The sequence below is a fragment of the Polypterus senegalus genome, chromosome 3 (assembly GCF_016835505.1).
Source record: "Polypterus senegalus isolate Bchr_013 chromosome 3, ASM1683550v1, whole genome shotgun sequence".
Taxonomy (NCBI): Eukaryota; Metazoa; Chordata; class Cladistia; order Polypteriformes; family Polypteridae; genus Polypterus; species Polypterus senegalus.
Window position 1 is genome coordinate 218,557,644 of NC_053156.1, and position 26,603 is coordinate 218,584,246.

At 39.1% G+C, this 26,603-nt stretch overlaps 1 protein-coding gene across 1 annotated transcript in view; it reads right to left on the minus strand.

Moving 5' to 3' along the window:
- LOC120525857 (N-fatty-acyl-amino acid synthase/hydrolase PM20D1.2-like) overlaps nt 1-25,520 on the minus strand; it is a 67,520-nt gene extending 42,000 nt beyond the window's left edge. The window contains exons 1-7 of the mRNA XM_039748492.1: nt 25,079-25,520; nt 20,312-20,398; nt 17,931-18,163; nt 17,717-17,803; nt 13,443-13,576; nt 13,164-13,283; nt 3,256-3,331 (exon numbers count right to left, since the gene is read on the minus strand). Of these exons, the coding sequence (XP_039604426.1) occupies nt 3,256-3,331; nt 13,164-13,283; nt 13,443-13,576; nt 17,717-17,803; nt 17,931-18,163; nt 20,312-20,398; nt 25,079-25,292 (951 nt within the window). The 5' untranslated portion in view covers nt 25,293-25,520. The remainder of the gene's footprint in view (nt 1-3,255; nt 3,332-13,163; nt 13,284-13,442; nt 13,577-17,716; nt 17,804-17,930; nt 18,164-20,311; nt 20,399-25,078) is intronic.
- Nucleotides 25,521-26,603: the final 1,083 nt, after the last annotated feature.

The window sequence follows — 26,603 nt, forward strand, 5'->3', positions numbered from 1 at the left end:
TCCACTTACACGAAAAGGACCTGTGCTCTCTAATCAGCTATTTTGTATGTTTAACTATACAACAGGTGCAAAATGTGTGCACAATTTTGAATGTTATATGTCTTCAGAAAAAGGTTCACATTCATGGAACCAAACTACGTACTGCACATGAGACAAACTTACACTTGTTTAATAAGAAAACAAAAATGAAAAATATATATATTTAAACCAGGCAGAAAGGCACTATATGTCTGTCCCCTATGCTTCTCTGAATACTTTCAAATGTAAAAATTGTACACACTTTGCTGTAGAAAACAATCTGGTCTTTGTTCACAGTGATAAAGGTGGTATTGTCTTCATTAGCCATTGCTTGTTTAATGTTGGAATTTGCTTAGCACATGAGACATAATACAAGGTAATGTGTGCATAACCAGTAGAATCTACAGTATGTAGAGTATATAAAGTTGTATAAGTTTTAATCCATCCATCCATCCATCCTCTTCCGCTTATCCGAGGTCGGGTCGCGGGGGCAGCAGCTTAAGCAGAGAGGCCCAGACTTCCCTCTCCCCGGCCACTTCTTCCAGCTCTTCCAGGAGAATCCCAAGGCGTTCCCAGGCCAGCCGGGAGACATAGTCCCTCCAGCGTGTCCTGGGTCTTCCCCGGGCCTCCTCCCGGTTGGACGTGCCCGGAACACCTCACCAGGGAGGCGCCCAGGAGGCATCCTGATCAGATGCCCGAGCCACCTCATCTGACTCCTCTCGATGCGGAGGAGCAGCGGCTCTACTCTGAGCCCCTCCCGGATGACTGAGCTTCTCACCCTATCTTTAAGGGAAAGCCCAGACACCCTGCGGAGGAAACTCATTTCAGCCGCTTGTATTCGCGATCTCGTTCTTTCGGTCACTACCCATAGCTCATGACCATAGGTGAGGGTAGGAGCGTAGATCGACTGGTAAATTGAGAGCTTTGCCTTACGGCTCAGCTCCTTTTCACCACGACAGACCGATGCAGAGCCGCATCACTGCGGATGCCGCACCGATCCGCCTGTCGATCTCACGCTCCATTCTTCCCTCACTCGTGAACAAGACCCGAGATACTTGAACTCCTCCACTTGGGGCAGGATCTCTCCCCCAACCCTGAGAGGGCACTCCACCCTTTTCCGGCTGAGGATCATGCTCGGATTTGGAGGTGCTGATTCTCATCCCAGCCGCTTCACACTCAGCTGCGAACCGATCCAGAGAGCTGAAGATCACGGCCTGATGAAGCAAACAGGACAACATCATCTGCAAAAAGCAGTGACCCAATCCTGAGTCCACCAAACCGGACCCCTTCAACACCCTGGCTGCGCCTAGAAATTCTGTCCATAAAAGTTATGAACAGAATCGGTGACAAAGGGCAGCCCTGGCGGAGTCCAACTCTCACTGGAAACGGGTTCGACTTACTGCCGGCAATGCGGACCAAGCTCTGACACCGGTTGTACAGAGACCGAACAGCTCTTATCAGGGGGTCCGTACCCCATACTCCCGAGCACCCCACAGGATTCCCGAGGGACACGGTCGAATGCCTTTTCCAAGTCCACAAAACACATGTAGACCGGTCGGGCAAACTCCCATGCACCCTCCAGGACTCTGCTAAGGGTGAAGAGCTGGTCCACTGTTCGCGACCAGGGCGAAAACCACACTGTTCCTCCTGAATCCGAGGTTCGACTATCTGACGGACCCTCCTCTCCAGAACCCCCGAATAGACTTTTCCAGGGAGGCTGAGGAGTGTGATCCCTCTATAGTTGGAACACACCCTCCGGTCCCCCTTTTTAAAGAGGGGGACCACCACCCCGGTCTGCCAATCCAGAGGCACTGTCCCGATGTCCATGCGATGTTGCAGAGGCGTGTCAACCAAGACAGTCCTACAACATCCAGAGCCTTAAGGAACTCCGGCGATCTCATCCACCCCGGGCCCTGCCACCAAGGAGTTTTTTGACCACCTCGGTGACTTCAGTCCCAGAGATGGGAGAGCCCACCTCAGAGTCCCCAGGCTCTGCTTCCTCATTGGAAGGCATGTTAGTGGGATTGAGGAGGTCTTCGAAGTACTCCTCCCACCGACCCACAATGTCCCGAGTCGAGGTCAGCAGCGCACCATCCCCACCATATACGGTGTTGACACTGCACTGCTTCCCCCTCCTGAGACGCCGGACGGTGGACCAGAATCTCCTCGAAGCCGTCCGAAAGTCGTTCTCCATGGCCTCTCCAAACTCCTCCCATGCCCGAGTCCAATAACAAAACACCGCTCGGGTTCAGATCGGGGGGGCCATTCCTCCCAATCACGCCCTTCCAGGTCTCACTGTCATTGCCCACGTGAGCATTGAAGTCTCCCAGCAAAACGAGGGAATCCCCAGAAGGTATGCCCTCTAGCAACCCTCCAGAGACTCCAAAAGGGTGGATACTCCAAACTGCTGTTAGGGCATACGCGACAAACAACAGTCAGGACCCTTCCTCCCACCCGAAGGCGGAGGGAGGCCACCCTCTCGTCCACCGGGGTAAACCCCAACGCACAGGCTCCAAGTCGGGGGGCAATAAGTATGCCCACACCTGCTCGGCGCCTCTCACCGGGGGCAACTCCAGAGTGGTAGAGAGTCCAGCCCCTCTCAAGAAGATTGGTTCCAGAGTCCAAGCTGTGCGTCGAGGTGAGTCCGACTATATCTAGCCATTTTAAATTTGTTTTAAATTTAAGTTTTAAATTTGCTCAAAATGACTTTAAAATCATAAACTCCTAGTATAATCTATATATGCAACTTTGACAATGGTAACACTTGTAGCTTAAGCAATCTACTGAGGGCTGAAGTGGGTTGAAAGCAACGACTGAACTGGCAACCCTTTAAATTAAGAACTCTCTCTGACTCTAATGTGTTTCTAGTGTGCAACGGCCCTCCATGTGTTTGCGTTCTGTGTGTGTTTCTTTACCTGCTTTGACTGTAGACTGGTAAGAAAAGTATTTTTCAATAATTCAGTATTTTAACTAGATAGGATTCATAAAATATTACTGGAAGCACCCCCCTCCATAACTTTAGATATAAAAAACATAATGAGAAAATATACAGCTGCATTGGGTTGCTAAGCTCAATCAAAAAATAAGACCCACATTCTGAATAAACACATACACTGTCAGTTTTATTAATGCAGTTTCTAGATCTATCGAATTAGTTTTGTTTTTTTTTTTTTTTAAACTAAACTACTTGCAAGATTTTTTTATATATTAGGCTTTATTTGCATAAAGGTGACTTACTCGAGAAGCTAGGTGTTCAAACATTGCCTTTTCTGGTCCCAGTCCAAACTTGCTAGGCAGAGGGTTTCTTTCTAGTCTGAAAAGACAATATATACCCTTCAGAGTTAATTTTTGTAAACTTTTATATTTTTAGCTTTTCAGGTGGTAGAAGAATGTAGTTATTAAAGGGGGATCTGAGAACACCTAAATGGAAAAACTGGTTAAATATTTAGAGTAAGGGGCTTCTAATAATGGTCTGCAAAGAAAAAAAAAAAGTTCCTTTAAAAAATAAAGGAACATGAAGAATCTTAAAATCTTTTTCCACTCTGGTTAATTAACATGACATATTTTGCTTGTGTAAAAAAGTTTAACAAATAATTTATTATGAAATTACCATAATGGTAATGGTTTAATGACATTTATAGATTAAAACAATGGGGATTTATCAGACTGAAATGTAGGGGCTTCTTAATTTTAGAACATCAATTACTTAAAGAAAAAAATAATGATGGAAACAACATTAAAATGAATTGTGAAAAATGTCTAAATTATATAAATTATGTAAATAACACATTTCAAGTGCTTCCTTTTTTTTCTTCACAGCTATGAAAAAACAAACTGAAACAAACATAAATAATGAATTGCAACACTGATTGTTCACCAAATGAGTATAATCAAATTTAAATAATAAAAAATAAATGGAAAATGAGTAACATTTATACCCTTCAACAAGCGGCGTTCACAGTTTATTGGCAGTCACTAAATTGAGGAGCATGTATAGCTGCCTTGTGCATTTGAGCCATGTAATGCCGTAAAAGTACCTTTTTAGTTGTCTTCGCATATAATGCAAGAAACACGTATTGTGATAGACCATGTCTACCTTTCTGTCTATATGAAATAACTCTGCCTCCAGTGGATCAATTTTGTTGAAATGAACCACACACAATCTTTGAGAAAATTTGTCAAGGCATTTAAGTTTTCATTAATATATCTCAAACAGATTGTGATGTACACAGTTTTGAAATATCTAAATCTCCAATTAAAAAATCCATTAGCAAATCTACAAACCCGTCTATCTTAAAAGAGAGAAATGTTCTGTGCAACTTCAACTAGAAATTAGGAAGCTGTTTCAATTTGACCTTGACAGTGGTTACACCATCTTGTATATTCTATCTATTTTCCTTTTTTCATCTCTGATAGAAACTTCTGACAGCAAACAGATCCCCAGTAAATGTTAATGAAACACCAGAAGACTCAGTGTGCAGGTATGAACTCGCTGTCACTGGCTGTTTGCACCTCTGCATCAGCAAGATGTTTCTGCTGTATGAAGTCATCCTAGCAGCAGAAGTACAAACAGAAGAGTGCACAAGTATTTCACTCCTCATAATGCTTTATGTCATAACAGGTAAATTAAATGAACTGTAAAAGTATAAAATGCAAGCAAGGAAAACAAAAGGTTATCTAGATATTTTTGTGATGAAAGGATCAAAGAAGAAGGAACAGTAAACCAGGACCTGAAAATTGGAATTTTCTGAGTACATAGTCATAAATATCATCAAGCATCCTAATGCCCAGGCCAGCCCTTGACCAAAAGAGATTGACCTGCTATCAATACAAAGGGCAGGATTCTGGAAGATGGTATGACTCTGCCATGCTGCTTTATCCATTTTTGCCAAATCTGCAGAGAATATAAGACTAAGGGAGGTGTGACTTTAGCTTCAGGGCAGAACAGAGAGGGATCTATGGGACACTGTGATGGATTCAATAGGAAATAAGGATGGTAGATTTGTGGGAATATTTAATGAGCTCCATATTGGTTGAAGGGTATGTGTCTAGTGATATAACTCTAGGTCTGGCAAAGACATCATACCCTCAAACTTAACTAGAATGAAAGTGAAAACACTTAATTGAAGGTCTCTTACCATTCTATAGAAATGCAAATAAAAAGAGATCTAAATTCTGACCAGTGTTTTACAGGGGGAGACAGAGAGAGCATAACACTAACAAAGTTGAAGCAAGGAAATATATTAATTTTAATAATGGTCAATCTGGAATGAAAAGACAGTGGAAGAAATAACCATGAAGAAAGGAATTCCTTATCACTTTTAAAAATATGACTCTAGTGAGACACTATAAAGTCCTGCAGAAACAAAGAAATTTTAATGCCCAAATATTTCAGTGAGTTAGCCGAAGGAAATAGCAGAGTTCAGCATCTGCATGTAAGATGGTGCTAAGTTGATGTCTGGAGACAATCCATCAGTCCCCTGCAATTTTGCAGAATTCAAAGAATACAGTACTGATAATGTATTGTAATTGGGGAATCCAATGCAGCTAAAAGAATGAGAAGTGTCAGTTTATCTAAAATTAATTAATATCTGAAGAAGACTTGGAGCTTTGAGTAAAAAAATCAGAGTAAACCTCCAAAAAACGACCATTTATATTGTGGACCACCGCGGTGCATACAGCCACCCTAACCTAACACAGACAGGCAGACACAAGTTCCAATCCAGCTCACACCTTTATTTACAGCAGGGGAGCACTTTTCTCTGCTCCTCACAGCACAGTACAAAAAGCTCACCAAAGGCCAGTCCTTTTCTTCTCTTTCTTTCTCATTTCACCACCTCCACTCCTCTCCCAGCAAGTTTCATCCACTTCCTCCAAAGTCTGGCTCCCTGAATGAAGTGAGGCGGCTCCTTTTATAATGGACCTGGGAGAGTTCCAGGTGGCTCATTAATCAGACGTGGAATCATTCCCAGCATACCCTGTGGGAATCCATGGTGCCACAGATGCCCAGGAGAGCTGCCCTCTAGCGCCCCGGGGAAAGTATTGCCTTGCTGATGCTCTCTCTCCCAGTCCTTCATCCAGTTGATGTTCTGGTCGGTAATGGCCATGGCCACCCATCACAATATCCAGAAGGTTGTTAGTTAAGGTTCTCAATTGATTTTAATAGAAGAAATAAGTGTACAAGCTTCAGATTCCCATAATCTCAGTTCCAATCCTAATGCAAATAATTTGCTAGTCTTAGCACCAGAGACATAACAGCGAACCCTAGGGCAGTGAATATCAAATTTAGCTTTCTCCTACAGTAAAGAGTTGAATTCAGAACATGTGCTTGAAATCAAAAGCTTATACTCCTAACTCACCACACGAGGGCAAGCTTCCTCCAAAGATGTGAGACGAGACTTAAGATCAATGATTTTTTGCCAGCAAGTGTAAGCAAAATTACTAACATATCCAATCTTGTGGTTGTGGTCCCAAATAAACCCTTTTACTGTCATCTACACATATGATGGGTCATCAACAGAGCCAGAGTTAATATTAATGAAATCTTCGAGATTTGAGGCAAGCAAATCACAAAATTCTTTCTTGTGCAGCAAAGACATGTTGAACCTCCAATGAGCTGTTTGAGATAATGAAACTGCAAGGTAATTTTCCCACCATCGTACAGCAGTGATCTGAGAGATTGGCTGACACGTTAACAGAAAGGGAAATAACAGATTTTAAAATAAAAATATAATCTAGTCTCAAATAAGAATTGTGTCTGATGGACAAAAAAAACATTTTAACAGAGGGATTTAACAATGAAAGGAATCAGCCAAGTTCAAATCTGAGGCAAATTTGCACAGCAAGCAAGTTGACCGAGGTATGCACTGAGAAATAGACGGTGGCACTTTATCGAGTAGAGGATTCATAAAAGTGTTTGCATCCATACCGAAAATTTTATCAAAACCCGTCAGATTCAGGATTTCACCAGTTATATACTTGAGGAATGCACACTCTTACGATGTCAGTGAATATGCAACGCAAGACTATTTTCCTAATAAACTAAGTCAAGCAGCAAGTTGCTGGAATCTGCCAGTATCATCTGAACCTGCACTGAAAATTTTTAGCTTCAAGTTGGCCCGAAAACAATAACCACACCACACTTTTTAGTGTTAGTCGATGCAGAAGCTGCCACCAAGTATTATTTGTTAGAAAATCTTGGCACATCTTTGGCCAATAGCTTGGCTGCCAGAAGAAATGCCACATCCATTCTCTTTCTCCATAAATAATCAAGATCACCAACACACTTAGCACTTGAAACAAATCCTTGGACATTTCAAGTGGCAACAGAAAAATTAGCCATGATCACGGGAAAGAAAAACTAAGAGATGAAGTGGAGGCAAATTAATAAAATAAGAAGTGCTAGAGCTTCCCTGCATCCACATAGCATGTATCCACCGGAAATACAACTGCCAACAAGCAATCTTAGGGCTCTCTCCCCAAAACAATCCCCTACCCATCCATCTCTTGAAACCCATCTTGGGTTGCCAGATGTGCAGTTCTTATGGCAAATTGTACTATTTTTTAAGGCATTATTGGAGCTGGGCAGGTTTTTGTGCTATTTTAAAGGTTACGTGTGGCTGCCCAAATGTCAAAACTGCAAGTGGGACAACATCCTCCGCCCAACCAAAAACATGTCAAAAGTGGTAAAATTTCAAGGGGGAAAGATGTCATCAGTGGCAAAACATTGCCCAATTGTCAACATCTGGTTCACAGTGCCATTAGGTGGGTTTTCAGCTCTCATTGAGCTGGTAATACTTCTAGGACCTGGCACGCCTCTCCACACCTTCCACGTTGCCTGTGTGCAGACAACAATCACAACTAAACTGAATACCTTATTTATAAACCCTCACAGGCATGTAGCTCACCCACTGCACATTCCAGTTCTGCAGCACCTGATTCTAGGCAGCTGATCTATCAGTAAAGGCAGTGTCAGAAATAGACCATCTATAATTTCCCATTCCAAAGAAACAGAACATTCATCCCCAGTATGATTTAGTACAGTCAAAAAAGCCAACAGTAAGGCTTCTGTACCTGCACAAAAAACAAAACTGTCTCAAGTAGCTTGGCAGAGAAAATGAAACTTATGAAATGAAAGAAAAAATGAGATAAATAGCAGCCATTAAAAAGGAAAAATGACTAGAACTTAAAAGTTGTTAATGGCCACCGAAGCACACTTCGGGATGTCAAAGATTATGTATCCTGAGGCATGAGAAGTCTTGAGACAGAATATTATCCTTCAGAATAATCTGGCAGTTATTCTAGTTGAGCTTTAATATTAATGGCAGCAGACAGAGTGAATTTTGATTAGCCATATACAGGTACAGTATATATCCTGTGATATCTCTCCCCAACAGGTGAAAAAATACCAAAAGCTGGAAACAGAACTGGCCATAGATTATTTTCGAAATTCAATACGTCTTTCCACTTCCACCATTCTCTTTGATTTCCAGGATGCAAATGCAGTTTCTGTGCTTTCTGTCTTCCAGTTCAGTGAGTGAGGTTAGTACTTAACGACGATACCTGACTGTCTGCTTATCTGCTTATCGTGGTCATGGATTTGTTTCCAAGCTGCTTTTCAAACTCCAAACAAATCTTCATTTGCTCAATTTGCATTCCCAGCTCATCCTGGAAGCTTTGCTGTAGGGATTCTCCTGTGGCGGAGAGTTGGTTGACCACAACTCAGATTATTAAAGACAGCTTTCCTATTGGAACCATCAATGTGTTTACATTCTGTACACTGAGATTTCCTCAGGAGGCTGAAGACCTCCAAGTGAGACCTTCTCAATCCATATGCCAACTAATGATTCCAAAAGGAAATGTAAAAAGTTTATATTAGAGAAATGTGAGTATAGCCAAAGAACTGCCTTAATTCATGCCCATCTGCCACAAGGGTCATGCGGTCTCCAGTTATCTAGATATGAATGAAGTACCCTATGGCATATAAGTCATGTTGCGCAAAGTAAATAAACATTTACTTAGTATTAGCCTGACACTAAACCATTCTCACAACTCCAATCACTGTTTCACTGATGCTATAATTTACTTGTGTGACCAGATGTTCTGGTGACAGGGATAGCCCTGATATCAGGCTATGCATCCTGATAAATAACTGAAGAATATCAGAATGTCTCAGTTTTAGCAGGTTGCCCACCTAAGGAAGTTTTTTGAGTGCCGCAAACAGTCCTTTACTGAAACAAACACTGTCACAATATATTTACACCAAGAGGGAATTCAGTTTGAATAACAACTTGTGCTAAATTTGAACAGCATCGCAAGGACAAACAAGAAGCACACAAAAACACAGCACTGGCATTTATGTGGAATCATATTTGTTGAAATATTTGTTTCATATTTTAAAACTAAGTTTTGATGATGAAGAGATAACAAGTATAAGTATTAAACAAAAGAGAATGGGGTTCTATATGTAGGCATAAATGCTACAGTTTGGGACTCTGAAAATCGTGGAGAATTTTATGAAACTCCTAGAAGTCCGCAGTCGGTGCAGGTTTTCATTCCAACTTGGTTTTTAATTATATGGTTTGATTGTGCTTTCATTCTTCCAAGACAAACAATTATCATATTGTAGATTTTTTATATTCTGAAAACATTATCCAAATGTTTTGTGGTCTGGAACAGATTTGTAACTTTTAGTCCTTCCCTCCTATCTCATTTATTAATTTTTTTTTTATTAACACACATACTTAATGATGCATTTACATAAGTTTAAATGGAAGCGCAATAGCTGGAGAGTTGGTGGTTCCTTTGTCATTTGCAGCTTATTTTTAACAGATAGCTGGTTAACAAAACAGTCAACAACTACAATCATAGTGCTGCAGTTTAAATTAAAATAAGCAATTAAGCTTTCTGAATTGTAAAAAACAGGTTAACTAGTCCCAAAAAACACATTTTGCTTTAGTTGTAAAAATGTGTTCCTGCCTTACAGTTTATCATTAGAGTGCCACATTCACCTGATGTCCATAATGGACACTCATTGTAATAAAGATTGCCTGTTACTTCTCTTATTCCCTAACATTTGCCATAACTGAGTAGCTTTGCAAGTCCCATTTCATAAAAATTAATTTGGCAAGACATAGTCAAGCAAAGAAAAAGTTCTTATTTTTTTGTGTTTTATTTACTTAGGTTATGTTAATTGGCAATTGCAAATTGCCACCGTAAATGAATATGGTGTGCGTGTGTGTGTGTGTGTGTAACAGTGGTCCCTGTGACAGACTGATGTCCTGCCCAGGCCTGTTTTCAGCCTTTTGCCCAGTTGTGGTGAGATGGCCTCTGGACCCCACAGCCCTGAAATGGATTTAGAAGGTTCTAGAATCTACCTACTGTCTATTTAGGGCCACAGTGCCTGTACTACCCTCAGACATACCTGAATGTTATGCCATGCATACATTTTCTAACTTTTTTCAACTTGGGCAATGCTGTGGTTTCTTACAACACACAGTGAAGAAATAAGCATTGGGCTCACTTAATTTGTGAAACTATATGTTAAGGTTTTGTCTTTCAACCCTCTGCCCCTCCAGCCCTATAATCATTTGTTTTAAATACCTTGTTCTACTGCATGTGTCTTTCCCGTACCTAACCAAATTTGATTCCATCTTAAGCAGACGCTTTGAATTATGCTTACAGTAGTATGCTTGTGGCGACTCAGAAAAATCAGCTTGCTGATTGATGACTGATTAACAGCTTTAGTAAAAATATAAGGGCTCTTCTAAAAAGGTAGGTAACGCAATGTATTAACATCTTAACTTTTTATTCTGTTTTAATGTAGGTGCTTATTATGCCTTTTGACTTTAACTTCAGTTGAATAAAAAGAGAATGATATATTGTATTATATTGTTAAGTGAACCACAATAATGAAAATATAAAAAAAAAAAAATATATATATATATATACTGTTTATATATATGTTACTCAAAAAAATTAAAGGAACACTTTTTAATCAAGAGTATAGCATCAAGTCACTGAAACTTCTGGGATATTGATCTGGTCAGTTAAGTAGCAGAATGAGTTGTTAATCAGTTTCAGCTGCTTTGGTGTTAATGAAATTAACAACGGGTGCACTAGAGGGCCAACAATGAGACAACCCCCAAAACAGGAATGGTTTAACAGGTGGAGGCCACTGACAATTTTCCCTCCTCATCTTTTCTGTTTTTTCACTAGTTTTGCATTTGTCTACGGTCAGTGTCACTACTGGTAGCATGAAGCAATACCAGGACCCTACAGAAGTTGCAGAGGTAATCCACCTTCTCCAGTATGGCACATCAATATGTCCAATTGCCAGGTTTGCTGTGTCTCCCAGCAGTCCTCAAGGGCATGGAGGAGATTCCAGGCAGTTACTCTAGAAAAGCTGGACAGTGCCATAGAAGGTCCTTAACCAATTGGCAGGACTGGTATCTGCTCCTTTGGGCAAGGAGGAACAGGATGAGCACTGCCAGAGCCCTACAAAATGACCTCTCTGACCAAACAATCAGAAACAGACTTCATGAGGGTGGCCAGAGGGCCCAATGTGCTCACTGCCCTGCACCATGGAGCTCGATTGGCATTTGCCATAGAATACTAGAATTGGAAGATCCACCACTAGTGCCCTGTGCTTTTCACAGGTGAGAGCAGCTTCACCTTGAACACATATGACAGATGTGAAAGGGTCTGGAGAAGCCGTGGAGAATGTTATGCTGCCTGTAACATCATTTAGCATGACCGGTTTGGTGGTGGGTCAGTGATGGTCTGGGGAGACATATCCTTGGAGGGACGCACAGACCTCTACAGGCTAGTCAATGGCACCTTGACTACCATTATCTATCAGGATGAAATTCTTGGACCCATTGTCAGACCCTATGCTTGTGCAGTGGGTCCTGGGTTCCTCCTGGTGCATTACAATACCCGGCCTCATGTGCTGAGAGTATGCAGACAGTTCCTGTAGGATGAAGGAATTGATACCATTGACTGGCCCCCACGCTCACCTGACCTAAATCAAATAGAACACATCTGGGACATTATGTTTCAGTCCATCCGACACCACCAGGTAGCACCTGAGACTGTCTAGGAGCTCAGTGATGCCCTGGTCCAGATATGGGAGGAGATCACCCAGGACACCATTCATCGTCTCAGTAGGATCATGCTTCCCCCAATCCCCCACTTTGTCAGGCATGCATACAAGCACATGGGGGCCATACAAACTATTGAGTACGATTTTGAGTTGCTGCAATGAAATTTCGGCAAAATGGACTAGCCTGCCACATCATTTTTTCACTTTGGTTTTCAGGGTGTCTTTGAATTCAGCCCTCTGTAGGTTTATCATTTCCATCAAAAGATGTGGCATCCTTTCGTTCCTAACACATTACCCAGTCATTATCAGTATAGATATCCAGCATGATTTTTTTTCCCTTTGAGATTTGATGTGTTTTGAAAGGGTTCCTTAAATTTTTCTGAGCAGTTTATGCAGTATATGCTTACATACAAACATGTATATAAACAAATACACATAAACACACATACTGACATACAGTATATACAGTACTAGCCATGGCCTGCAGCTCCGCCCACGTATTAGTGAAAAAGGACAGTTAGTAGGGCCCTACCTGGCTCCCCACTCTTGACGTCACGCTTCCCCCCTCCCCTCAGCCCGCAGCCTTTGTCTTGGATTAGCGAGAATATAATAGCTTCTGCAAGCGAACTATGATTCTTGGCATGATGACAGCAGTCGCAAAATCTACCAGAGTGTTCAAGCAAATTATAAAAAAAAACCTGATCTAAATCTGTGAAGTAGTTCTCTCGTTCGCTAAATAAGCAGAGGTAAGGTACATGCCCCAAGGCTGGAGCGCAAGTGAGGAGGGCCCTGCCCCCTCCCCTCGGCCCGCTGCGTGTCTCTCAGATTTGCGCAAATAAATCGGTACTGCAAGAGACCTATGATACACAGCGCAATGAGAGAAGTTGCTAAAATCAACGAATGTTCAAGCAAATTATAGAAAAAAAACCCGATCCAAATCCGTTAAGTAGTTCTCTCGTGAAAAGTGGACAGACATTGGATTTTATATATATATATATATATATATATATATATATTTTATATATTCATATATTGTTCCCACCTGGACACAGCTGTAGACAGAATGCCAATGGTTGTTTCTCTTGGTGGCGTTGATGAATGACCAGGCTTCATAGTAACTGTAAGTTTGATTGTCATGATTCCTTTTTCACTGACTCCAATGCTGTACAGAAAAAAGCAGGTAAAACTGATTGTTACCATACAGTGGACAATTCTGCATTACTTAAGATGGTGCAACAGTTACCCAAAACTATATACAGACCACCTTAAAGACATTTAAAGGGCTAAAGGTTTCTAATAAAGTTAAATAAAATACACCTACATAGCAGCTGGTCCTTGCAAGCCCTTTATAATTCCATCAAGCACAGCCATGCCCTCATCAAGAATAAAACTCAGCTTCACTCCTCTGGACTTCAAAAGGGCTGCTATATTCTTAGCTCCATTCAGACCATTCACCTAAAGTACAGAAGATTTGTAGTCCAAAGGTAAAATCGATCCACTAAATTGTACATAATGCAAACTGTCACAAATCACTTGCCATGCCATGTATATACTAATGTATACTATATATGTGTAACACGGAGTTTAGTGAAAGACTCGAGAAATTTAAACTAGGCTGAATTACATGTCATGCATTTTTGTTTCTCTGACAACCCTACACAATCAGGTTCATTAGCAAGCAATTTTAGAATACTGAGGAATAACTCCATAAGACACTCAGGGAAATCTTAAAAGAATGGCAGCTGGGTACATGTCCCTCTCAAAGTCAGTAAAATAAATTAAAGATTGCTTTTCCTGAAGTTGTTGTATTATTGACTGCTGCATAACAACCTGGCAAGTACTTGAATGGAGAGGTTTTTTCGTCATGCTGATAGAAGTGCCATATGGAATCTTTTTAACTTCAACACTTTAGAACTAAACCTTAGTTTTTGTTTAATGTAACTGGCGTTATAGGTTTTGCTTCTTCTAATTTGGATACTTTTATAATTGGTCATTTTCTACTATTGTTCACATTCTCATAATAGTCATGCATATAATGTCTTCCAAAGCTACATTTTATGGAGTATAGATGTAACAGCAAACACTTTCCTAATGATTCCAATATTATTTATTGTATAAAATTGTAAGTCTACATGACTTTAAGAAAATTATTCCAAAACTAAACCTTAAGTTACAGAATAAAGCACAGGCCTGAGCGTGCATACCAAAAAGTTCCAAGAAATTACAAAATGAATACTTATACTGAGTTGATTAACATAAAAGGAATTTAGAAAGGTGTGCAAAATGATTTTCAAAATTGAAATCAAATCTTAACACAATTTAAAAAAGTCTTAATGACAGTTAATGTGACATAAATGTGCACTCCATGACTAAGAGTGCCTAGACAAAAGGAGTGAGCTGTTTATACATTTCATAGTAATGTGAATTCTGTTTCATTATTTAAAAAGTAAACAGTGCATAAAAATAACTGTTCATAAAAGTACTGTTCACAATTAACACTGTATTTGCCAAATAATTACTATAAAATTAAAGAGAGTACTGTATTTTTCTTTATAATATAGGCGATACAGTAATTTAAAAATACTTTCTGCACCTGTGATTTTCTTGGGAAGGTAGAATGCATCAGTACTCTCACTAATAACTACTAGGTGTATATTATTTTTATACAGTGGTGAAACCAAAGGTAATGAGCATATTGGGATTAAAACAAAACAACCAGGCAGCACGGTGGTGCAGTGGTAGTGTTGCTGCCTCGCAGTAAGGAAACCTGGGTTTGCTTCCCGGGTCCTCCCTGCATGGAGTTTGCATGTTCTCCTCGTGTCTGTGTGGGTTTCCTCTGGGTGATCCGGTTTCCTCCCACAGATCAAAGACATGCAGGTCAGGTGCATTGGCGATCCTAAATTATCCCTAGTGTGTGCTTGGTGTGTCTGTGTGCCCTGCAGTGGGCTGGCACCCTGCCCAGGGATTTGTACCTGCCTTGCACCCTGGGATTGGCTCCAGCAGAACCCCATGACCCTGTGTTGGGATATAGTGGGTTGGACAGTGACTGACTGACTGAAAAAACAACCACGAAGGTACAAAATTGTATTTCAGCACTGGTAAACTTTATTTGGTAACTGCAATATTTGTAGTACATCTGTCCAAGAAAGGGCAAGCATAGTTAATGGGTCATGGATGCATCTCCGCTCAATTTCCATGTTCTATAGCAGCTTTATCAAAATATTTTAAATACTGCTTACATTGTAATCTACTTTAGACATACCCTCTTAATTCATATTTGACAGTGCCTGAAAATAGCATTTATTTCTTACTCGTTATTTATGGCATAGAAATGTTTTGCAATATAAGCAGCAATGTAAGTTTTTTTTTTTTTTTGTTTGAAAATGACATGCATAAGCTATTTTACGATGTGTTTGTAATTTCAAGATGTGGATCCATGCTCATTAACTTTCTTGGCATGAAAAATGGATAAATTCAGTAAATGTATAGGATTTTGTTTTCTGATTCCTCCATCGCTTCCATTATTAAATTCCAGGACAGAATACTGTATGTATTTTTTTTTAATTGTCCAAATAACATTTAAGTTTAGAACACAATTTCGCTTGGCAAATACATATATACCATGTTTGTGAAGAAGTAACTTTGACTTGAAAACTACTAAAATTACCCTTTAGTTTTAGCATTTCAGCCATTTTTCTATATTTTTTGTTTTTTTGGTGGTTTTTGCCATGTGACTGTTCTAACAAGTCATTATTATAAACTTTCTACACCTAAATTCATGCTGCCTGTACATGACAATATTTGTTTACTTTTAACAAGAGTCTTTTTCATTTTCACTTGGACAGAGATAAACTACATTGGTTTATATTTATTCATGCAGGTGGGGTGGGAGTCAGAAGTTTAATCTTTCTGATCTTTGGGTGTCTTTTCCATCCTGTTCCACAAGGCACTGGAAATATATTGTTAGTAGGATTAAGATAACATTTTATGGTTTTATCTATCTATAGAAGCTATTGTATTAAAAATACTGTGGTAATGTGAGTATAGAAACACAACAAAATGTCTGCCATAACACTACCTCACAACATTCTGCACCAATTTATATAGTGGAGGCCTTATAGTGGATGTTACAGTAAATACATAACACAATATCAGATTCACATATTCGTAGCTATAGCAAAATTTTAAAGCAGGATGTCTCCCAGAAATTAGTGACTATCCGCATTTTGCATGCAAGTAGTGTGAGCCAGTTACAGTACTACGGCATTGGACTTTAAACCAAAGATTGCTGATTTAATCTTTCCCCTTCCTTTCATCACTGCATATTAAATTTAACCAACCAGACAACAGCTGTACAAAGGTTATCTTGAGAAAGTCAGTTATTTTGCCTATACAACTACTGCATATATTGCCACATAGTCTTTTATGTCCTACTGCATATATTGCCACATAGTCTTTTATGTAGTGATACTATGACAATAAACTTTTCTTTTTTTTGTTTTTAACCATGCATTTTATTAAATTTGACAAATTATGTACTTTTTTGCTTGGGGTGGGAAACAGAAAACAAACGCTTGTACTGTATTCCTGACTCTGTACTTCCAACAGTTTTACCGTTCATTGCTTGGATATTTAAAATTATCTTCCGTATAATCAAACACTAGAATTTGTAAGCATTCACTTTTTATTTATGATGCACATTCTGCATGCACTTTCCAATTTTGGCATCTATTGCATCTTGCAAAAACAGTAGCTCTAGAAAAGCAATTCAACTTCTATGTATAAAATGTACTGTGAAATGTACACATGATTGACTTAATAAGAGATATTTGGTTTGCCTTTTCTGAAAAAGCTTAGCAAACATCAGCTTATTTGATTATCCAACATAATCTTATCTAAGCAAAATCATTCAGAAAGTAAACTCTAAAGTTGCTAGGTTATTGCTAAACAAGTCAGACTGCATAATACAAAAATGATTACATAGGTTGCAGGTTGACCAGAAGTAAAGGGTACTTTGGGAACCCCAAAATTCCTTGTTTGTATACTCCATCACATGTTGGAGGCTGACACAATTCTTATGGGAACTATTTTGAAGGGAATGCTAGGGAAGGATTTGGAGATTGCAATGTAGCTCATGTATCTGCCTTTTGTTTCTTTAGTTAGATGGACAATAAACTGAAAATTTCTCTGAGCCTACCTCTGACCCTCTGCTGATTGCACTCCTTTCCAGTCCCACAAGTAAACAGTGCAGAAGATAATGCAAATGGCCATCACTCTCATCCAACTCTTAAAGACTGCACATTGGTGTGTCTGAACATAGGCACATATAGCTTTTTATTTTTTTTGTTTGCTAGAAAGCAAAAAAGAGCAAATCCACAATGGATATTTAACATTTCTTTTGTGTGTTTATGTTGTCTTTTAACAACACTTTGGTGGACCAAGGAACCTAAAATGAACACTGCATTTCAGTAGTTATTCTGTACAGCAAGCTGAAAAAAGTGGGAAAAAAAACGCAACCAAAAAAAAAAAACGAAAAGAAAATCTTGAAAAAGTCATCTTTGTCCTATTTTGATCAACTATATGTTAATGACATACCTCCTCATCATGCCCAAACCCAAGATAAAATGTGCGGCGTGGTTTATATCCTCTTTTAAGCAAATATTCCAAAGCTTGCAGTGAACCCTGGCAAAAACATGAATAAATAAAATAAGCCAAAAACTTCATTTAAATGAATGATATCCTTTAACCAATATGCAAGACGACAAAACCAATTTTTTTATAACTTTGAAACTGCCATACTGGTGAATACCATAAGTGACTGCTTATTGTCAAGAGTCCCACGGCCGTAGATGAAACCGTTGATTTCCTGTGCAGAGAAAGGCGGAGCATCCCATCCATCTGATGGAGCTGGGACAACATCAATATGGGAGATGATCATGTATGGCTGGAGTGTTGGGTCTGAGCCAGACACTTTGAATAGGTGGCTGTAATCTGAGACAATCTCATGTTGGACCAAACTGGATGAAAAAACCACAGGGAAGGCTAAATAAAAAAGGAGAATGAGAAAATAGTCACTTCTTCCACAAGCTAGACAAAGCTGAATGAAAAAAAGAAGAAAATATTAAGCAGCTTCAACTTTCTTCTTAAAAAATAAGAATGCAATATGAAATAAAAGGATGTTAAGTTTTCTATGCTATTCAACCACTTTTCAACAAAAATATAAAAGAAAATTGTTCAATATGAGGTCGTCATTCACTTCATAAAGCTAGTTTTGTTGGGCAATAGCTACATTGTTTCAAAACTATTATTTTCTCTTGCATCAGTAGTTTGTTTCAGATTTCCACAATACTGGTTTACAGATGAACTCGACAGGTGAAATGAGTGCACTTAGAAACAGGGAAAGAACTGATTACACTACATTTTAATTAGTGATTAGCCTTGTGTTGTTAAAAAAGCCACAACTATTGCTCATCTGCATATTGTCGAGTAGTTAGCAATGCCAATGAACAATCAGTGTTAAGCGCTTTTTGAAGTGTAAAAAAATAAATACATTTAAAAAAAAATATACAAATTAACCACTGATACAGTATTCAGCCCTATTACCAAGCACTGCTTTTGGTGATGCCCTTTAACACAGAGCTCCGCTGCAAACACACAAACATCTGTGCAGGGTGGTCCAGATCTAATTATGCAGATCCAGATTGTCTGGATGACTTTGATTTATGCGGAGATGATTCCAGTTTGGCGCAAGGACGGTTCTTCATGTCTTCAGTTTGCACACTTCTCGATGGTCCGGGATTTTTCAGGTGATTTTGTATGTAATAAACTTAATAAGTTATAGCGTAATGAAAATTGCATAATTAGATCTGGACCACCCTATATGTAGCATGTTCAACAGTAAGCAGTTCAAGTTAATCACTAATAATAGTCCATGGGCAAAAATTACAAATATTGTCTACAAAAAAGTACTTTGTTACACATTACTTCTGGTACATCCAATTAAACGGTATTATAACTGAAACCTACTGAGTTAGAAAATGTCTAGGGCAAAATAGGGTAACACAGCTAGTTTCTAATAAAAATAAAACAAACATGTAAGTAACACAAAACCACTCTCTATGTATGCTTATGAAGCATATGTAAAATATCACTGAATTACTCTTACATGTACAATCACATATAAAGTAAGACAACTTAACGTAAAATAGTTTTTTTCTTTTTGATGAATTTACTCAACATTATACAGCAATATTTATGTTAATTTATTATTTAATATCTAAAGACAAGTCTTATTTAATATCTAAAGACAAGTCTTTAGAAAGGAATAAGTAAAGCTCTTCTATTTTCATACTGTGTAAGGGCTAGGCTATACTTGATGCTACGCTATGCGTACACTTGCGGATGCTGTTGCTATGCAAGCAGTGTACTGACTATACTTGCACATACTTTATGTAAATGTAGAGGATTCCAGTACGTGGCAGTGTGAGATGCTGTCATGAAGGTGCAAAAAAAGACAGCAACAGCGAAACAGAAGATGGTATTTGAGACAATTAAATGTACTGCATCATTACGATAGGGAATATGCAAAACTTGTATTGCCTATGTGAGAAATGGATGAAGAAAAACACCATGAATACATTCGTATGTCAGCATTTAAGTCTGATGGTTTGCTTCACCGCATCAAATCATTCATCAAACATTGAAGCTCAGAGGACATGTCAAAAGAGCGCTGGGAACACATGGTAACCATGATGTGTGCGCGTAAACATCAAGTATAACCCGGCCCTTAGTGTATAATTCTGTTTGTACAGTGTCTAAGACATGCACATTCACTTTTCTAGTATTGCTCTGCAGAAGAGAAGGTAATACAAGGTTTATTGATCAAAGCATGCAGAAAGAAAATAAATCTATGAAAATTGGATGGAAGAAACTGCCACTATTCAAATTTACAACATTAATCTCATGGTTTACAGTGCCAAATCATTAGGAAATAATGCTAGCTGCATGTACAGTATATTGTTTAGAGTTTTAATTGTTAATGGCATTTACTATTCAAAATAGCTACATTTATAAATGCTCTTGAAAATGAACTTAATTCCCGGTCTACTATGTATTGATGCATACTTCACTCCATACAAAGTACATCTCTAGACCAAGGTTAATGACTGGTTTCAAAGCAAGTTACTCTACCTTTCTGAAGGAAATCATTAAACTCTTCCAGTGCTGAAATATTCAAATCGGTTTCAGAAGTCGACACTGTTGGTATTCTTATCGCTTCTGTTGATAAATCAAAACAAGTCAAACTATAAAATATTACCTCGACAACTTATAGGTCATCCAAAAATAGCATAATTATTACAGCAAATTAAACTGTAGCTTAATGGAAATATTAATATTCAAACAGATAATAGTAATTAAGATAATCTAAAACCTTGTAATAAGTTAATAGTGGAGTGTTGACTGTAGAGACTACAAACATTTAGTCATAAAACAAATATCTTACAACTAAGACACTGTGCTTCTTGCTGATAATTTCAATATATTGAAAACAAAACACTAAACTGATGCTGATAAAATGTCATTTTGATATATGTTTTACAAGAACTGCAGACCTACTCTTTCCTTAGAATATCTCAATATGTACTGTATTTAAAATGTCACTCAGTTATGGTCCAGTCGGATGAGTATTTTTTTTTGTTGGGCTTCAAGTCATAAGCTTCTTTTTTAGTGGCAAAAATTAAGTATGTATTGGATAAATGTGTGGTCAGATTTAAAGCAAGAATTTGAGAAGAGTGAATGTTTTTCTTAAATAAGAATACACATCAAGCAGACACCCCAACCCCTCACTCCAATATTTTGCAACTTGACTTTCTAATTTGAGTTTTCTGTGCCATCTATGGTTGTCTGCACTTTATTTAATTGACACTAACAAAGTTTAATCACAAAGCCATTCCAGGAAGAAAAAATACCTTTAATGACATGTACGTGGAGCCACTCAATACATGGAAAGACATGACTGACTCACAGATGGTGGTAACACTTCATGAATACATTTAGTAATTAAACAAGTGCATGATTAGTTTAATTTCTCATATCCTTGCTAGTTACAAATAAACAGGACCCTTGGAGTCAAGATTCTACAACACTAGATTATACTGGTTCTCTTATCCATACTTATCATTGCAGAGGAGAAGCAGAGGGACTGGGTCACAGATCAAGAGGCTTTAATTAAAATGCTTTCTAAAAGTGCTAAAAGGAGAACGCTAACAGATAACAAGGACAGAAGTCATTCAATATAATCAATATATAATCAGCTTGTTAAAAATCATATTGGTAAAATTTAACTTTCACAGCATCTTGTAGCACCACTGCAAAAAAATTATTCTTTGTTGTTCATAGATTATTTTCTGAATCCTTTTTTGTGTTACTGGATCGATTAAAACTGAAAAATAAAATTGCCATCTTGTATTATCACCACATACATTTACTCAAATTATTTGTCACATTTATGTATTATATATATATATTTGTTTTGTGTTACTGTGCCAATAAAATTATGAGCACGAACTCCCCATTTTGAGAAGCATAAGATGACAAAGACGATTCATGGCACCACCGCATAAAGAGGGTCTTCCAAGTTTACTATTATTTGTTATTTCTTGGAATTTCAACATGACAATAGACTGCAGTTTAGTTAGTGGAGACAAAGAAGCAGTACACTTTGGAGGAGAAGTAGCATGATGTGCTCTTTTTGGCTTAATTGGACAGAAATTTCTATGCAGTGTGTTTTGCAAAGTACTAAGTTGGGAATCCATTGACTTACAATTTTTCAAAGTTGAAACCTGTAAAAGACTGACGTCTGGCCCAGAAGGGATATTTACAGTTAAAAACTGGAGGCTCATGACTCTTCAGAATACTACAGTATCAGCTGAGGTCAAATTATTTATGGGACAGCTTGTATTGTCAGTTTTTGTCTTACTTACGTATAATTTATGTACTGTATATTGTACTGCTAATTTGCTATGCCAAAGCAGTTTTTTTTAATTACTCTTAAAAAATGTTTGCATTTGCCATTGTCAAGTATTTTTAGTATAATGAAGTTGTTTGAGGCAGGGCATTTTTTGCTTTAGTGTTTGACATTTTCCTGCCTTGCAGTCAGTCCACTAGCTTAATGTGGACTTGATGCTGCACTAACATGTAGCTGCTGTCAGTCCACACCCATTAGTTCATCTTTTTATGTAGACTATCCCATTTATTGTAACTTTATCATACAGGGTGAGCCAAAACGAAGTACCACATTTCAAACATTTATTCTTCAAAAACACTACAAGATGAAATAAATTTCATTACGGCACAAGAAAGGGCAACAAAATGATTTTTTTCAGTGTTTTAAAAATGATGTCTTGAAGGTGGTGGCCATCATTAGCGATACACTCATTGAGACGATTTCTGAATGCTCACATGACTCATTCGGCCATTTCAAGGGGAATAGCAAAGAGGCAAATAGCATCCTTGAGGGCTTCAAAGTTTTGTAGTTGGTGTGCGTATACCTTCGACTTGAGATAGCCCCACAGGAAGAAATCGCACAGAGTGAGATCAGGCGTATAACAAAGACCACCCGACATCGCCGCCCAGGGAGATCAGCTTCCCTGGATCTCTGCACCATATGAGCTGTTGCTCCATCCTGTTGAAACCAGGCATACACCACATCCATTTTTTCCAGTTGGGGCCGCATAAAGTTCTCTAGCATTTCAATGTAATGTTCTGCAGTGACAGTGACCGTTGTTCCTCCTCAAAAAAGTAAGGGCCTACAATTGTGCAACAGCGCACGAAACTGTAACATGCTCATTGTGCAGGGTTCTCTGATGAAGTTCAGGATGATTGGTATTAGCCCAATAGTGAAAGTTTTGCTTATTTATTCACCCATTTAAATGGAAATGTGCCTCGTTGCTGCACATGACGATAGCATCTCAATGAATGGTTTGCAGAAATTTCACGCACAACTTTCTATGGCTCTCCCAGTTTCTCTCAGCAAATTCCTGCACTAGCATCATTTTGTATGTTCAATGTTGTACCCATCTGCCTAAATTTAGCCCCCCACTGAAGAATTGTTTTCCAATTTTGGATGTCACTGTAAGGAGGAATGCTGAAGTGCGTTTGGAAGGCGCGTTGTGTAGTGATGATGGATTTGTTGTTTTTGAAGAATGTTTTGACAGCGAAAGCACGGTGTGCATCAGGCCAAGGCAGGTTGCCGACTGAAAACTATAAGGGATCGCCTATCAAAGGACCCCCACCCCAACCCATTGGCTGCCTCTACCTCGTGCAATGACATTGAGAAATGTGGTACATCATTTTGGCTCACCCTGTATAATGTATACACTTCTATGTTAGGCAATTACATTAAATGTACTCTTGTGTGCTTTGAAATGTGTTTGCAAGATCATGACTGAATATTATAAAGTAAAATTAGATTAAGCAGGTTTGGGAGCTGTGTTACATATTTTTCAAAAATTTTCATTTTGACTAGTACACTAAAAATGATTGTAATCCATTATATTACCATTCAGAGAACAAGTATCAATGGATTTTCTTCTGCACGGTAAAGGCATGTCTTGTGACAACTTACGTGTAGCAAATTTAGTACTGGTAACCATGATAAATAAGTCAGCAGAACATAACTAAACTTTACATAAGAACAACTTGGTTGAAAAATTTTTAAATGACTTGTAATGTTTGGCTGCATACATTTGAATATGTTGCAATCCTTCTCAATACATCTCTACTTACAATTTGCCTTAAGGAAACACCCTGCACTGATAAAAAGAAATGCAATCAAAAACTAACTCCCTCCTTGAACATGAAATGGAAGATACTTGCATTATGGGAAGCATGTTGTTTTGCCACCTTATTGCAAACAGAAAATTCTGCAGGGTTTTATTAACTATGCATAGACGTTTATTCATGGGCTCCTGGTGACTCTGAATGAATGACAGTCTACAAAAGGATGAATGTCTTAACTTATAAAACTGCCAAACCACAACGCAAAAAAAAATCATCTGAAAGTCTGCTCTGTGTTTTTACACAAGCAACAGATTCCATAGACTTACAAAGTGATCAAAACAGAATATCGAAAATTAAACACGACTGCCTTTATTGTGCATTGTATACTGTATGTACATTTACCAAAGGCGTTTCAATTTAATTTCATGAATCTGTCAGCATCTTCCTCAATTTTTTATTCTAAAAAAGGTCAGGTGGTCAACCCGTCTAGGTGTGCCATAGGCCAGTGTTTCTCAACCTTTTAAGTATTTGCGACCTGAGTTTTCATAACAGTTTTAATTGTGTCCCTCTAACGTTTTTTTGAAAGAAGCCCACTAATACCAATTTGTTCTTTTTTAATGAATATCATAGATGCATATTTTATTATACCTACTTAACTTTTATCGACATTTATCTAACTCTATATTTATTTTTCTAGTATCAGAATGTAGTTTAAGTTAATTTGTTTTGGTTTCAATTGATGCATTTTTCATATTTTTTATTCTTGTTTTCTTTTTTACACATCTTTGCGCCCCCCTTTTTGTTACATCGCGCCACCATGGGGGTCCTGTCTCACAGTTTGAGAACCACTGCCATATGCATATAAATACATATGGATACCAGTATTATTTTAGGGCTTAAAAACTAGTTTTACAAAAACGCACGTGTTTTAGAGTATAAGGGTAGACGTTTCCAGTTGTTTAAATGCTGTGTCTGATCGACTGAAGCAAATTATGGAAAAACAAAAATATAGTAAAAAGATATTCTGAACTTTGTACAGTGTATAAAACAGGAAGGATAGAGGTTAAAGGACAGTTTGTTGATAAACCTTTAGTGGAGAAGAAAAACCAAAGTGACAGAGGCACCTGTTACATTTTCTAACACCCACACACAGCCTCGATCTACCCACTTATTTACCCTTGAAACTTCGCAGAAACTCAGCTTTTTCCTGTGGACTGAAGGTGCCCGGCAGCACGTCCCTCTTTTCCCACGCCGACAGTCGCAAGTCCTCTCCTACTTCAAAGGTGAATGTACGCACTGCAGCGACAACAAGTGCCAGCACGGTGCCCAGTAATAGCCCCCAAGCTGCAAGTTTTACAACCCGGGCGCACGCAATGCACCTACTAACCATGTTATCGTGCAGAACCTTATTACAACAAACTGAGAAAGCAAAATGCGCATAGCTCAACACCTCGGCTTCTTGTCTGACCGTCACACAAGAGGGCAGCGCTTACGGTTTGAAATAAAAAAACGAGGCGGGCACTACATCAGGAGACACGTTTTAAGCTTTAAAACGGATGAACATTATTTCCAGTTTGACAAACGCCCATGACAACTAATCGCTTAATTAAGGTCCGAATATCCGGCACTCTTTTCTTGTGACAGCCAATCATCTCTCATAAATGTCTTTATAGGCGGGGATATATGTTAAGTGACCAATTGCGTTTGTCTCTCATCTTTCCCCTTCACTCGGAACCTCCCGGAAGAAAATAATCTTTGCCTAGTAGTATTCCTATACATAGACATATATAGATAGACGCCGCATTCACTGCGTTTCCCAGTCGACACGATACGTCAAGCCTTATTGCGAGTGGCAAAAGTGCCATTTAAACTAATACAGGTAAGGTGACCATCCGTCCCCGTTTTGCGGGGACAATCCCCTTTTTCGGACAACTGTCCCCACTCAGAAACATGTCCCCGTTTTGTCCCCGGTTTCAGCTGGTTCACTTTTTTGAATGTATCTCATCACCACGATAATATGAACTCGGCGCGCGTGCGCGGTGTTTTGACTGAGGTTATGCTTTGCCGCATCCTGCAACTTTGGCGAGAAATCACATGATAAGCTTTCGCTTTATACTCTGTAGTGTTTAGAGTCCCTACTCGTGATCTGTATTTCCTAAGAGAGGCATTCCGTGCTCTGCCTCTGCCCGTGGCTGTGTCTATGCGTGGCATGCTTCTGGATGCGAGAGCAGCGTGGCGGCTCTTTTCATCCACCTGTTGTTTCTGCGGGTGGCGCACTGGTCGCGCTGCTGCTTCGCAGTTAGGAGACCTGGGTTCACTTCCCGGGTCCTCCCTGCATGGAGTTTACATGTTCTCCCCGTGTCTGCGTGGGTTTCCTCCGTGCACTCCGGTTTCCTCCCACAGTCCAAAGACATGCAGGGTAGGTAGACTGGCGATTCTAAATTGGCCCAAGTGTGTGTTTGTGTGTGTTCTGCGGTGGGTTGGCACCCTGCCTGGGATTGGTTCCTGCCCTGTGTTGGCTGGGATTGGCTCGAGCAGACCCCCGTGACCCTGTGTTTAGATTCAGCAGTTGGAAAATGGATGGATTGATGTTGTTTCTGCATTTTGGCACGGTGATCCCTGTGATTCAACATGAGTGCTAAAAGGAAGTGTCAGTTCAATGATGGGCTTCAGCGTGAATTTTTGTATTTGCGTCCGACCT